This window comes from Capricornis sumatraensis, chromosome 7 (assembly GCF_032405125.1).
Source record: "Capricornis sumatraensis isolate serow.1 chromosome 7, serow.2, whole genome shotgun sequence".
In the NCBI taxonomy this organism is placed as follows: Eukaryota; Metazoa; Chordata; class Mammalia; order Artiodactyla; family Bovidae; genus Capricornis; species Capricornis sumatraensis.
The window spans coordinates 68,849,272-68,865,541 of NC_091075.1; the positions used below are offsets into that span (position 1 = coordinate 68,849,272).

The 16,270-nt window shown below is 38.4% G+C and overlaps 1 protein-coding gene across 3 annotated transcripts in view; it reads left to right on the forward strand.

The window, feature by feature from the left end:
• Positions 1-16,270, forward strand: part of GABRB1 (gamma-aminobutyric acid type A receptor subunit beta1) — a 428,799-nt gene that overhangs the window by 317,634 nt on the left and 94,895 nt on the right. For all 3 annotated transcript variants that reach the window (XM_068975310.1, XM_068975308.1, XM_068975309.1), the window contains exon 5: positions 2,844-2,926. In XM_068975310.1, the coding sequence (XP_068831411.1) occupies positions 2,844-2,926 (83 nt within the window). The remainder of the gene's footprint in view (positions 1-2,843; positions 2,927-16,270) is intronic.

Consider the following 16,270-nt stretch of genomic DNA (forward strand, 5'->3'; position numbering starts at 1 on the left):
TAGCAGGGTATTTCCACTGTGGCACTACTGACATTTTGGAACATTGTTAATTGTTGGGGAGGTACTGCACACTGTAGGATGTTTAGCTGCATCCCTGGTCATACCCCCACTAGACACCAGTATCAACCCTCCACCCCAAGCCTGATAGTCAAAGCGGTCTCCAGATGTTGTCAAATGTCCCCTGTTGGTAAAAACAATTCCTGGTTGAAAATAATTGGCTAAGTCATAGGATCATAAGGATGGCTGCACTTTAGTAATTCCTAGAAAACATTCACATTTTCACAATCCTTTTTATCCATAAGCAGCAGTTAAACAAAGAATATGGTAGAGAGATGATGTTTTTAAGTGCTTTTAAATATTTATTATGTTGTCTTATTGAAGATGTTTGAAACATTTAGTGTTAGTTTATCAGTTGTATCCAACTCTCTGCATCCCCATAAACTATATTCCCCAGGCTCCTCTGTCCACAGAATTCTCCAAGCAAGAGAATGGAGTGGGTTGCCATTTCCTCCTCCAGGGGGTCTTCCCACCCCAGGGATCAAACCCTGGTCGTCTGCATTGCAGCCAGATCCTCTACCATCTGAGCCACCAAGGAAGCCCCCACTATGCAGACCAAAAAAGAATGTGGTGGAATTGTATTTTCAGACAATGAAAGCTATTCATGATATATTGTGAAATGAGAAAAATCAATCAAGTCACATGATTATGGGAGCAGAAAGCAAAAAGTAATCTAGTAAAACCCTTTTATGTGCTAATTCTAGAATACAACCACAACTTTTGTAAAACATTTGAAATTCTTTAAATTAAACTTTAAAATTCCTTTTACTCTTGCCTAATACTCAAATAAATCTGATTAACTGACCAACATTTTATCTAAGAGAGGCTTAAAAGAGAATCTTCACTTTTAACTTTCACAAAGAAACCCAAAGAAAAATTAGGATAGTCTAAGGTTTATGCCTAATACTGTTTTAAGGAAGAAGGTGCCTGTTAGTTTAACACAAATCACCAAAACAATAACTTGCCTTGACAGCTTCACAAAACACAGGTATGAAAAGAACTTTTTCAAATTTACATACACTGTTGATGAGCAGCAATGTTGCAAAATTTTAAATGCATATACCTTTTTTTCTAACAATTCCCTTTCTAGAAATAGCCAGTCAACATACTCAAGTATCATAGAGTATACCAGTATATTCAGAGCACCTCTATTTATAAAAGTAAATGATATTAAACAACATAAATTCCCACTAGAGGGTGGTGAGGAAAATAAATGATGGTATTTCCATACAACTCAATACATTGTAGTAAATTTTTTACAGATGGCTTATTATTTACTAATATAGAACCAAATCCAAGATGCGTCATCAATGTAAACATGCTAGGTTCAGAACACGGTGTGCAGTAGTCTTCTAACAAAGAAGTTCCCCCATAAGAACATATAGTTGGACTTCTACTTATATTTGGGAATTTTCCAGTGCTGTAACTCCTGGGCCTTAAGATTAAAAGGAAAGCTTATTATTAAGTTTGAATTTTGAATTTTTTAAAAAAATCATTATTACACCTTATTTTGTGAAAAGAGGACAAGGTAATTCACTTTTTTTAAGAAAAATATTTTGTCAGTCCCAAAGTGATATCAAATGTATGTGTGAGTGGACTAGCCATAAGATTTCAGTTCCTCTCAAACACTCAGCACAGTCCACGAAACTAGCCCAGCCATGAGGAAATGGAGGGATCGTGGAAACCCAGGTAGGATATCTAGAGTCAGGATCCCTGGGTTTGCATAAATACATAAGCCAAACTGTAGTTGGTAAATAGGGTGTAAGCACTAGGATAGTATTTCTTTACTGGCTATATGCTATGGGCCAGGGACTCAGAGATGAATCTAACAAATCTCTCTAATAGTGGAGAGTGCGAGGCATTAAAAGTCATGCAGGACAAATTTTGTTGTTTTTTTGCTTTTGCTGTTTTATCATTAGGTTGTAGCAGGAGAGGGAGGTAGGCTTTGATGCATAACATAGGTAGATGTTCTCCTCCTTGTAAAGCCAGCCATGCTGCAGATATTGACAAAGACATTGCTACGATGCTAGTGAATATAGGAAGGGCTGTGGGATAATTTATAGCTATAATAACAGCCATCCTTCATGGGGCACTTACTAAGTATGAAGCACTTGGTTAAGAGCTTCATATCCATTATCTCTTTTAATCTTCACAGCCATTCTGTGCAGTAGGTGTTTTGATTGATGGGTGAACTGAAGCTCCTGGAGATATATTAACTAGCCCAACCTCACATGGCTAGTGAGCAGCAAAGAAAGACTCAAATTCAATCTGCTGTCTTCAATTTTTATCTTTTATTTACTTTTATTTTTTAGATCATTTTACTATATTTCTTTTTTAAACTTTTTAATTGGAGGATAATTGCTTTACAATGTTGTGTTGGTTTCTGCCATACAACACCACAAATCAGTCATAACTATATATCTCTTGCCTCTTGAGCCTTCCTCCTTCCCCATCCTCATCCCACCCCTCTATGTTGTGATAAAGCACCAGGCTGGGCTGCCTGTGTTATATAGAAACTTCTACTAGCCTATATATGAAATCTAGAAAAATGGTACTGATGAACCTATCCCAGGTAAGGAATGGAGATGCAGATTTAGAGAACGGAGTTTTGGATACAGAATGGGAGGGAGAGGGTGGAACAAATTAAGAAAGTAGCATTGCCTATCTTTAAAATTTTTTAATCACAAAGCTTTGATGCCATCTAGTAGGCATGATTCAGGGCTAGAAAGCCTGGAAATGAGAGTCACCATCTTTACGATGTTCTTTTCTCTCTCTCACCCCGACAGGATCACAACCACAGCTGCGTGCATGATGGATCTACGGAGATATCCTCTGGATGAACAAAACTGCACCCTGGAGATTGAAAGTTGTGAGTTAACTTGGACAGGGGGACAAAAAAAGAGGGATGTTTGCTTGACCTAATTAAGTGCAAACTCTCACTGAGTAATTGGCACCGGGATAATTTCAGCTACACTCCCCTGCCGACTTTTCAAAGGGTTCACAGTCTAGTAACATTTTCCTCTGTATTGGCAGTTATCTTTCTGAATCATTAAGGAAAGTCCACTCCTTTTAGCTGGACAATTTATAAATTCATGCTTTCTCCTTCTCAAAATCAAGTTTCTTCCAAGACATTCCAATACCCAAGCTGCACTAGAGAAGGGAAATATTTAGTTTGAAAAGACTTTGTGAGATTGTCTTTGGTTCTATAGTCTGTCTGCCTGAAGGACTGTAAATTGTTGTCTAGAAAAACACTATGGTAAAGTCTTCCTTCATGGAAGAATGAGATGACAAATGGTATTGTCCATTTCTCATCTTGTGGCTTGTAGTTTAGGTTTGTCCTCTTGGGCTGTTTTTCATTGATTAACAATTAGGATATTTTAGTCACTAAGAGTTAATCTGATTGATTATCTTTGTTTCATTGTTTCTCAGTCATCAACATGCAGACATTTGATTCCATTTGTTGTGAATACAAGGCCAAGGCCATTTCCTGGTTTTCAGGGACAGAGAAAGTGCAGTAGGTAATTCAGAGCATTGTAATACAACTTAATGTAATGTAAGAATAGACAGATATTTATTTAGATCATTTAAAATGCTTTCCAAATCTAAACTTCAAAATGGTAAAGAAAAATGGGAAAATTCCAAGTGATCCTCTAGTATTATTGAACAATAAATGTATTCCCCATTGTCTGACTATTGAGTAATTACATTCATTTTCTAGTTTTACTGAATATAAACGTAGAACTAGATAAAGAATGCTTATGTAGATATAGATTCAGATATAAATATTGATTTATTACCTCTAGAACCTGGAATGAATAACATTCATCAGCTGTTCTTTAATTAATATTCTAATTTTAAAATATATAAATATGTTGGCTGAAAGGTATTAATATATGAAAGTATTAATAGTGACTTTTGGTTTAAATGCCAATGACAAGCAAATTCAAACTATAGGAATGAAATATAAACCCAGTCATTTGTTATTGGCTAATAATGTTTTACAAATAAGACAGAACTTTAGCTAAGCAGGTAAACCGTTAGCTGTTGGAACTGACATGGAAAGAGAAAGATGCTCATTTATATAGGTAGCCTTTTACCCTCAGTCTCCTTCCACTGATTGTGATTTTTTTTTGCCTTTGCTTCTGTTGAACCACGTTAGGATATGACAATCTGTTAAAATTCTAACATCTTATGTTTACAGCATGCACTTAAAAAAGCAATGAATTTTGACAAGTACTGGAATTGATTTTGTGGATAAATTGCTAGTGCTAAAGTTATCAACATTCTCTCCCCCAAAATATTTTATTTTATAATGCATAGTGAGTCTTTCTATTATTACAAGTTTACATTTTTCTTTAAGTAGGCAATTTCTTTTATTCCTATTTAGAAAATAGATTACCTTTAGGACCAGTTATCATATCATATCATGAGCCAAACCAAAACTATAAATGAGGCAGAATTAACCATAACTTTTGTGGGGCAAAGATTGGGGAAGGCCCAAACAATCAGAGAGTCCAAAGTTATCATAAGATATGATGTCAGGCAATAAGTAGTGACCCAGGCATGTGATAATCTTTGAGGCAACTCAGTAAGATGCAATCAGTTGTCTGGGTAGATAGATGAGGCATGGTAACTGAGACCCTAAAATCGGTTAATATATAGGACTGTACAGAATTACCATCATCAAAAAAGTCTACAAAGAATAAATGCTAGAGAAGATGTAGAGAAAAGGGAACCTTCCTACCCTGTTGGTGGGAGTGTAAAGTGACACAGCCATTTGGAGAACAGTATGAACATTCCTTAAAAAACTAGGAATAATCTACCATCTGACCTAGCACCCCCATTTCTGGGCATATATACCCTGAGAAAACCATAATCAAAAAAGACATATGTGCCCCAATGTTCATAGCAGCACTGTTTACAATAGCCAGCACATGCAAGCAACCTAGATGGCTCTTGAGAGATGAATGGATAAAGAAGATGTAGTGCGTATATACAATGGAATTTTATACATATATACTCAGCCATAAAAAGAATGAATTTGAATCAGTTCTAGTGAGGTGGAAGAACCTAGAGCCTGTTATACGAGTGAAGTAAGTTATAAAAAGAAAAACAAATACAGAATATTAATGCATATATATGAAATCTAAAAAAAATAGTATTGATGGACCTATTTACAGGGAAGAAATGGAGATGCAGATGTAGAGAACGGACTTATGGGCACAGTGGGGGAGGGAGAGAGTGGGACCAATGGAGATAGTAGCATCAACATATACATACTGTCAAGTGTAAGATGGATAGCTTATGAGAAGTTGCTGTGTAGCACAGGACGCCCAGTCTAGTACTCTGTGACGATGTGGAGGGATGGGATGTGGGAAGGGGAGGGAGGCTAGGGAAAGTGGGCTAGGTGTATATAATTATGGCTGATTTGCATTGTTGTAGGGCAGAAACCCGGCTTCCCAGGTGGCACTAGTGGTAAAGAAACAGTCTGCCAATGCAGGAGACGTAAGAAGCAGATTCGATCCTTGGGTAGGGAAGATCCTCTGGAGGAGGGCATGGTAGCCCACTCCAGTATTCTCACCTGGAGAATCCCATGGACAGAGAAGCCTGATGGACTACCATCCATAGGGTCGCAAAATGTCAGACACAACTGAAGCGACTTAGCAGGCATGATGGCAGAAACCAACACAACTTTGTAAACAAATTTTTAATATTTAAATTAAAAATAGAAAAAAAAGAAATAGAGTCACAGATGTTAAAAAAAAAAAAAAACAAGCTTACCAAGGGCAAAAGAGGGTTAGGGATAAATTGAGAGACTGGGATTGACATATACACACTACTATATGTAAAATAGGTAACTAATAAGGACCTGCTGTATAGCACAAGGAACTCTGGTCAATACTCTGCAATGACCTTTATGGAGAAGGAATCTTAAAAAAAAAGAGTAGATATATGCATATGTATAACTGATTCACTTTGCTGTACAGTAGAAGCTAAGTCAACATTGTAAATCAATTATACTTCAATAAGTTAAATATACACATATAGGACTGTGTGGGCAGACTGTGGCCATCATAAAGTGATCCAACAGCAGGTCACAGAACTCTAGTCCCTGAAGAACCTAAAGCAAAGAAGTAATTCAGTCAGTAAGAACTTGTGTAATGAGGAGTCTATGAAGTCAGGAACTCGGGAGAAAGGGAAAAGAACAGGGAACTGCATTCTATTTGCCAGGCAAAAGCTAGGCACTAATCTAACACCTCCATAGCAGAAGATAGACCTGTCATCTCAATGACTAAAGGTCTATCTCTAACAGCATTTGAGAGATAATGTGCGTTTCAGAGAAGTCAAATAACTTCCCCAGGGCCATAAGGCAAGGATAGTGGTGAAGTGGAAATTCAAACCCAGGTAATCTATTCTCTATAATAGAATCCTGCAATTAACAGGTGAGCAAGGAAGCAGGACATCAATGATTAGAATATAGCACCAGTCAGAACCACTCTCAGTTAGACTGAGGGTGCTAAATCAACCAAAGATGGGTTGAAATAATCCCTAATAAAAGTCGATTCCAGAAGCTGAAACAGAATTTAGCTCTTTGGTCAAGGGTCAAATGATTGCAACTGTGGAGAAAGCATAGTCTGTGGATACAGGAAACCAAGTAATCCTGATTCCATTGGTGTTGCTCCTGCTGCTGCTGCTAAGTACTACCCCCCCCCCCAAAAAAAAATTTAAAGCTTCAAATGACAACATTGCTTAGCGCCAATACTTTCCTTGAAATGTATCTCTTCTTAACAATAGATAAACCAATATAAAGAGATCTTAAATCTTAAGAGGAATAACTCCCAGCAACAAGGTAACATATGGCAATAACAGAGTCCAAATGAGCTTTGTTTGTTCCTGCCATAAGTACATAATCAATATGTGCTAAGCATTAATAAATACTGAATCTATTATCTATTTTTTAACTCTTCAAGAAGAAATGTGTGTTGCATTATTTACTGAAACAGATCTCCCTGAATTGTCATTTTATGAAGACCATAACTGAGCTTTATTTATTTTTTTAAATGTAACATTGTGTTTACTTAAGTCATTAATTAGTATCAATGATAATGATTCTTTATATTCTTAGATATCCAATACATTATTCATTTCTCCTTTGGCTGATATATGGGAAAAAACAGAGGGACAAGTTTTTATGTAGTGACATAGGAAAAATAGATTATTCATTAAGATAATAGGTGAATGTTAAATGGAGGCATTGTTGCTTCACTGTTTATTTTTCCTGATGGTTTGTCAAGCTTCTTTACTGTTCCTTTTTTTCTCTTTTAATAACTTAATGTCTTCATGTGAAGTTGAGGGTATAATGAGTGTGAATTTCAGTATCTTCAGGATATATCAATACCTTAAGTGGAAGTTCAGCTCATAATAATTTATGTGGCCTCTTGTACTAAACTTTTCATATGGATTAGTGCACCATGAAGCTAAGTAAAGAATTAATAATTCCTTCTTGGAAGTCACAAGTGATTTGTTTTGCTTATTAAAAGTAAGTCTACTGCTAGAAAAGTGGGATACTTAAGTTATTGGTCCCCAAATATCTTTCCTTGAATATTAAAATCTACTTATTTTATGTCAGCTTCTTTGACAAATCATTTTCTGTCATCTTTAGTTTTCTTCACTTCCCAGTATGTTCCGTTTATTCAGTCACTCACTGCATTACAAAAGGTGTGATCAAGACTACTAACACAGATAAACCATTCAGTTTGAAGCTTCTACTTGCCAAAATAGTTCACTGCAGATGGTGACTGCAGTCATGAAATTAAAAGATGCTGCTTACTCCTTGGAAGAAAAGCTATGACAAACCTAGACAGCATATTAAAAAGCAGAAACATCACTTTACCAACAAAGTTTCATATAGTCAAAGCCATAGTTTTTCCAGTAGTCATGTATGGATGTGAGAGTTGGACTAAAAAGAAAGCTGAGCACCAAGAACTGATGCTTTCAAGCTGTGGTGCTAGAGAAGACTCTTGAGAATCCCTTGGACTTCAAGATCACACAGTCAATCCTAAAGGAAATCAATCTTGAATATTCACTGGAAGGACTGATGGTGAAGCTGAAGCTCCAATACTTTGTACTCCTGATGCAAAGAGTTGACTCAATGGAAAAGACCCAGGTGCTGGGAAAGATTGAGGGTAAGAGGAGAAGTGGGCGGTTATCATATCATGTACATGAATTTGAGCAACCTCCAGGAGATAGTGAAGGGCAGGGAAACCTGACGTGCTGGAGTCCATGGGGTTGCAAAAAGTCAGACACGACTTAGCAACTGAACAACAAAACTGCTGCTTGCTTCTGATATTTCAGGAGCTTAAGCTAGAAGAAGCTCAGACTTTAGGACAAAGAAACAAATAACCTAGCTGTAGATCTTGTATTCTCTAGTTTATGGTCTTGTAGTCATAACGGAGCTTTAAAGGGATTACAAATGAAAGGGCCTAGTGTCAGTTGGGGAACATGATTGATAAAGTAGACATTTCACCAATGTAAGATTGAATTGACTAGTTTTCTGTGAGTATGGTTTCAGTGTGTCTGCCCTCTGATACCCTCTTGCAACATCTACTGTCTTACTTGGGTTTCTCTTACCTTGGATGTGGGGTATCTCTTCACAGCTGCTCCAGTAAAGTGCAGCCACTGCTCCTTACCCTGGACGAGGGGTATCTCCTCACCGCCGCCCCTCCTGACCTTGAACGTGGAATAGCTCCTCTAGTCAATCTAATCACACTAGGACCACAGCCTTGTCTAACTCAATGAAACTAAGCCATGCCCATGGGGCCACCTAAGACGGACGGGTCATGGTGGAGAGGTCTGACAGACTGTGGTCCACTGGAGAAGGGAATGGCAAACCACTTCAGTATTCTTGCCTTGAGAACCCCATGAACAGTATGAAAAGGCAAAATGATAGGATACTGAAAGAGGAACTCCCCAGGTCAGTAGGTGCCCAATATGCTACTGGAGATCAGTGGAGAAATAACTCCAGAAAGAATGAAGGGATGGAGCCAAAGCAAAAACAATACCCAGTAGTGGATGAGAGTGGTGATAGAAGCAAGGTCTGATGCTATAAAGAGCAATATTGCATAGGAACCTGGAATGTCAGGTGCATGAATCAAGGCAAATTGGAAGTGGTCAAACAGGAGGTGGCAAGAGTGAACATAAACATTCTAGGCATCAGTGAAATAAAATGGACTGGAATGGGTGAATTTAACTCAGATGACCATTATATCTGATGACCATTATATCTACTACTGCAGGCAGGAATCCCTCAGAAGAATGGAATAGCCATCATGGTCAACAAAGGAGTCCAAAATGCTGTACTTGGATGCAATTTCAAAAATGACAGAATGATAACTGTTCATCTCCAAGGCAAACCATTCAATATCACAGTAATCCAAGTCTGTGCCTCAACCAGTAATGCTGAAAAAGCTGAAGTTTAATAGATCTATGAAGACCCTACAAGACCTTTTAGAACTAACACCAAAAAAAGATGTCCTTTTCATTATAGGGGACTGGAATGTTAAAGTAGGAAGTCAAGAAACACCTGGAGTAACAGGCAAATTTGGCCTTGGAATGTGGAATGAAGCAGGGCAAAGACTAATAGTTTTGCCAAGAAAATGCACTGGTCATAGCAAACACCCTCTTCCAACAACACAAGAGAAGACTCTACACATGGACATCACCAGATGGTCAATACTGAAATCAGATTGATTATATTCTTTGCAGCCAAAGATGGAGAAGCTCTATACAGTCAACAAAAACAAGACCAGGAGCTGACTGTGGCTCAGATCATGAACTCCTTATTGCCAAATTCAGACTTAAATTGAAGAAAGTAGGGAAAACCACTAGACCATTCAGGTATGACCTAAATCAAATCCCTTATGATTATACAAGGAAGTGAGAAATAGATTTAAGGGACTAGATCTGATAGATAGAGTACCTGCTGAACTATGGACTGAGGTTTGTGACATTGTACAGGAGACAGGGATCAAGACCATCCCCATGGAAAAGAAATGCAAAAAGGCAAAATGGCTGTCTGGGGAAGCCTTACAAATAGCTGTGAAAAGAAGAGAGGTGAAAAGCAAAGGAGAAAAGGAAAGATATAATCATCTGAATGCAGAGTTCCAAAGAATAGCAAGAAGGGACAAGAAAGCCTTCTTCAGCGATCAGTGCAAAGAAATAGAGGAAAAGAACAGAATGGGAAAGACTAGAGATCTCTTCAAGAAAATTAGAGATACCAAGGGAACATTTCATGCAAAGATGGGCTCGATAAAGGACAGGAATGGTATGGACCTAACAGAAGCAGAAGATATTAAGAAGAGATGGCAAGAATACATAGAAGAACTGTACAAAAAAGATCTTCATGACCAAGATAACCACGATGGTGTGATCACTCATCTAGAGCCAGACATCCTGGAATGTGAAGTCAAGTGGGCCTTAGAAAGCATCACTACGAACAAAGCTAGTGGAGGTGATGGAATTCCAGTTGAGCTATTTCAAATCCTGAAAGATGATGCTGTGAAAGTGCTGCACTCAATATGCCAGCAAATTTGGAAAACTCAGCAGTGGCCACAGGACTGGAAAAGGTCAGTTTTCATTCCAATCCCAAAGAAAGGTAATGCCAAAGAATGCTCAAACTACCGCACAATTGCACTCATCTCACATGCTAGTAAAGTAATGCTCAAAATTCTCCAAGCCAGGCTTCAGCAATACATGAGCCGTGAAATTTCAGATGTTCACGCTGGCTTTAGAAAAGGCAGAGGAACCAGAGATCAAATTGCCAACATCTGCTGGATCATGGAAAAAGCAAGAGAGTTCCAGAAAATCATCTATTTCTGCTTTATTGACTAGGCCAAAGCCTTTGACTGTGTGGATCACATTAAACTGTGGAAAATTCTGAGAGAGATTGGAATACCAGACCACCTGACCTGCCTCTTGAGAAATATGTATGCAGGTCAGGAAGCAACAGTTAGAACTGGACATTGAGCAACAGACTGGCTCCAAATAGGAAAAGGAATACGTCAAGGCTGTATATTGTGACCCTGCTTATTTAACTTCTATGCAGAGTACATCATGAGAAATGCTGGGCTGGGAGAAGCACAAGCTGGAATCAAGATTGCAGGGAGAAATATCAATCACCTCAGATATGCAGATGACACCACCCTTATGGCAGAAAGTGAAGAGAAACTAAAAAGCCTCTTGATGAAAGTAAAAGAGGAGAGTGAAAAAGTTGGCTTAAAGCTCAACATTCAGAAAACGAAGATCATGGCATCCGGTCCCATCACTTCATGGGAAATAGATGGGGAAACAGTGGAAACAGCGTCAGACTTTATTTTGGGGGGCTCCAAAATCACTGCAGATGGTGACTGCTGCCATGAAATTAAAAGATGCTTACTCCTTGGAAGAAAAATTATGACCAACCTAGATAGCATATTCAAAAGCAGAGACGTTAGTTTGCCAACAAAGGTCCTTTTAGTCAAGACTATGATTTTTCCAGTGGTCATGTATGGATGTGAGAGTTGGACTGTGAAGAAAGCTGAATGCCAAAGAATTGATGCTTTTGAATTGTGGTGTTGGAGAAGACTCTTGAGAGTCCCTTGGACTGCAAGGAGACCCAACCCGTCCATTCTGAAGGAGATCAACCCTGGGATTTCTTTGGAAAAGAATGATGCTGAAGCTGAAACTCCAGTACTTTGGCCACCTCATGTGAAGAGTTGACTCATTGGAAAAGACTCTGATGCTGGGAGGGATTGGGGGCAGGAGGAGAAGGGGACGACCGAGGATGAGATGGCTGGATGGCATCACTGACTCGATGGACGTGAGTCTGAGTGAACTCTGGGCGTTGTTAATGGACCAGGAGGCCTGGCATGCTGACATTCATGGGGACGCAAAGAGTCAGACACGACTGAGCGACTGAACTGAACTGAACTGAAGATTGAATTAATTATACATTTATGACCAATAGAGTAGAAATTTTACCTACCTTAAAACATTTACTAGTTTGTATTTTCTTCCATTACAATCTCAAAGATGAGGAAATGTTTTCCTTGGTTAGGTCCTTTGAGACAAATTAAAGATGTGTTTAGATGTTGTGTTTTTCTTTAATGTCATCTAATTGAGTAAAATTAGGAAAGCCATAAAGCCTTGTTAAATTTAAATTTTATTTGAACTTGGAGCACATTAATGAGTTCATAGCCCTGGGATGCTTCATAGCCCTGGGATGCTACAAAATGAGTTAATGGCACATGGAAAAAAATCAAAAAATTTAGTATTAGGAGGATTTGGAATTTGAAATCAGTAAAGCTATCACTTGAAGGTTTGAAGCCATATGGAAATATAGAAAGACTTTGGGACAACAGTCATGAAGGTGTCTAATGCCTTTTGCAATATATTTTTGGCAACAACTGTTGAAGAAAATCAACCCTAATCCTACCCTCTCTCTGTCAGCCCATAGTGCCAACTCTCACTACCTGCCTTCCCACCCCCAAATTGAAGCCATTTTGGGTCTGAAATCTCTCAGCAGACTCACCCCTTTTTCTAAATGTCCTTATATCCTCACCATTCTAAGTTAGCCCCCTGTATTTAAGAGGAAGAGGTATTCCTCTTTCTTTTACAGACTGATCCTGGCCCCTGTGCTCAGGATTTTCATTTCTTTCTTCCTCCTCCGGTAAATGATTTTCTCAAGTTAATACACACCTCCACCCCTGATTTTTCAGATCCTCAGTCTCACACTGTCTGCTACCTCTTTTTCCACAGTTTAAAAAACAAGCTGAAAACTCACAAAACATGGCTACTCTACTTCACCGCTCCCCTTAAGCTTTTCCCAATCTCTTACTTCCTTTCTCTCAAAACTTCTTGAAAGAATGCTACAAAATGCTTGTAGATACTTCCCTGGTGGTTCAGACAGTAAAGCATCTGTCTACAATGCAGGAGACCGGGGTTTGATCCTTGGGTCGGGAAGATCCCCTGGAGAAGGAAATGGCAACCCACTCCAGTACTATTGCCTGCAAAATCCCATAGATGGAGGAGCCTGGTAGGCTACAGTCCATGAGGTCGCACAGAGTTGGACATGACTGAGCCACTTCACTTCACTTCACTTGAAAGAATGGTCTATCTCTGTTAAGATAAGGTTCTTTATTGAGCCCATCTTTGCATGAAATGTTCCCTTGGTATGTCAAATTTTCTTGAAGAGATCTCTAGTCTTTCACATTCTATTTTTTTCGTCTATTTCTTTGCACTGATCACTGAGGAAGGCTTTTTTTATCTCTCCTTGCTATTCTTTGGAACTCTGCATTCAAATGGGTATATCTTTTCATTTCCCCTTTGCTTTTTTGCCTGAACTTCAGACTGAGACTTTCCATTGTAAACTTGATATTTCCACCTAGAAGTCTATTTAGAATGTCTAAAATCTTTCCTGGGCTCTACCTGATGCTGTCCTCAGTTCAGCAGATGGCATGTCCATGCTTCCACTTTCTTAGAATTTTGATTCAGAGAAGACCATTTACTTATAAGGGTAGATCTTTACTGTCTAAGAAAGAATGTTCCACAGAAAAGATGCTTCTCCTGTGAATTCTTTGGGGCTGATGTGTAAGTCTCAGAGCTGGTGTTCTATGTTAACTTTGTCATGTTTAAACCTTCTGTGTGCATTCATGCCTCCAGGTGTACTCAACATACTGTCACCCTGACCCAGGTGGGCTGCTTTTTTCATGGTCTAAATTGTGGTAAGTGAATGTAGTATCTGAGACATCCTGTCTCAGCACTCTTTTTCTTTATATCCTAGCACTTCTATTCTTAGGAGTAGTAATCATTATAGTATTCAGTTATTATTATCCTTTGATTATTATCATAGTTCAGCCCCAAGTGGAACAAAATATGGAATTTTAAATAGTGTATATGCATAAAATTCACTTCAAAGTAAAATTTTAAGAAGAGTAACTATGACCAGGTATCACAGTAGCAGAAGGATACTTCTTCCTAAACTTCATGTGACCTAGGAAGAAAATTTAATTTTATTATAATTCCACACATTGGTTAGGAAACTAAAAATTTACCAAACTCAGGCTTGACCCTTTGATTATGCTATTAAAGTTTTGAAGTAAATAATCAGTAGGACAATTGGGAGAGTATTATTTTACATTTCTTTGGGGAGACACTTTTTAAAACTTCCCCTCTACAGTCAGATGACGATTATGCAAAATACCTTCCCTCTAAAACCAACATACTGTTTTGGCATAGAGAGCACATAAAATTCAAAGAGGAAGAGAAAAAATAATGGCAGCACCAGTGAGAATAGGATATTAAATGTAAAAAAAAAGAAAAACCCTGTGTAACTCAGTAAATGGACAGTGCATGAATGCAGATGACCTAAGAACACATCACCGTGGCAGTCAGGATGAAGGAAGGTGATGAGGGGGTGACACTGAGGACCTAGATAATGGCTGAGACTTTGAAATGAATGATTCACAAAGAGCTATTACTAATCCCTAATGAAGAGGCCATGTTACCTAAAATGAGAACTTTGCAAGGAAAACACCTTTTTGAGCTGTAAAAATATGCTTAATTGACTAAAGATGTACTTTTTTTATTGACACTAATTATGTAGAAAGGCACCCTCATCACTCCATCAAGGAAGACACAAAAAGGTAGGTCTTAAATTAGGTCATGGTGAGGATCAGAGTGCAAGGCCTTATACCTCCTTTTTCTTGAGATGAAGTTAGACCTTCAGCACATCATAAAAGATAATCAGTTTTGACCCCAAATCATCAGAAAAGAATAAACGATTTTAGAACTCTCTACTGGGAAAGGTTTGCATCAAAATAATTAAACTAAAGTCTAGCAAACTTGGGTTCCTCAGAATGACTGGTTAAATCTCAGATCTCTAGACAGTGAAGGCATAACTATATGCTCCTTCCATGAAAACCTCTAATTTGCAGAAATGAAAATCAAATAGAATAGTTTTCATCATTTTTTCCTTCATCAAAATTAAATCCTAAGTAAAAAAAAAAAAAAAAAATCAACAAATTTTGTTTTTAATGTGGGCTTGAAAGTACTAATGACCTATTACATCTGGGAATCTTTCATATATTAAAGAGTAAGCCAGGAATGTTACATGCCCAGGGTGACTACCAGCAACTAAGCCATTCAGATTTCAGTGTATGGGAATTATTCAGGTCATCTGAAAATGACTTTTCTGCCTCAGTTAATTTAAAACTTAAAACTCTTGGATTAAGTGCTGAGCAACCACTGTGGCAATGGCTAATTATTTAAATTTCAGTAGGAAGCAAACGGACTGGGAAAGAAGATTGAGGAGGAAAACAGATGAGACAGTGTTTTTTGTTTTTCATTTTTGTTTTATTAATTTTTATGGGCATACATTGTGTTCATTGTGTTCATCTCTGCTGTACAGCAAAGCGATATACATACATCTCCTCTTTCTTGAATTTCCTTCCCAGTTAGGTCATCACAGAGCACTGAGTAGAGCTCCCTATGCTCTACAGTAAGTTTCCATGAGTTATCTATTTTACATATGTTATTTACCCGCTAAGTTGTTTCTGACTCTTTTGTGACCCCATGGACTGTAACCTGTGATGCTCCTCTGTTCATGGGATTTCTCAGGTAAGAATACTACAATGGATTGCCATTTCCTTCTCCAGGGGATCTTCTCGACCCAGGAATTGAACCTGTGCCTCCTACATTGGCAGGAGGATTCTTTACCAATGAGCTACCTGGGAAGCTACCATTTTATACATAGCAGTGTGTATATAGGGCTTCCCAGGTGGTGCTAGTGGTAAAGAACCCCGCTGCCAATGAATTAGATGCCAGAGACTCGGGTTCAGTCCCTGGGTCAGGAAGATCCCCTGGAGGAGCGCGTGGCAACCCACTCCAGTATTCTTGCCTGGAGAATCCCATAGACATAGGAGCCTGGAGGGCTACAGTCCATAGGGTCACAAAGAGTTGGATATGATTGAAGTGACTTAGCACACACTCAATGTGTATATATGTCACTCCCAATTTCCTGATTCATCCTGCCTCCCCTGCCTCTCTGGGTATCCATAGTTTGTTCTCTATACTGATATCTCTATTTCTGCTTTGCAAATAAGTTCATGTGTACCATTTCTCCAGATCCCACATATTAGCAATATTATATGATATTTGTTTTTCTCTTTCTGACTTA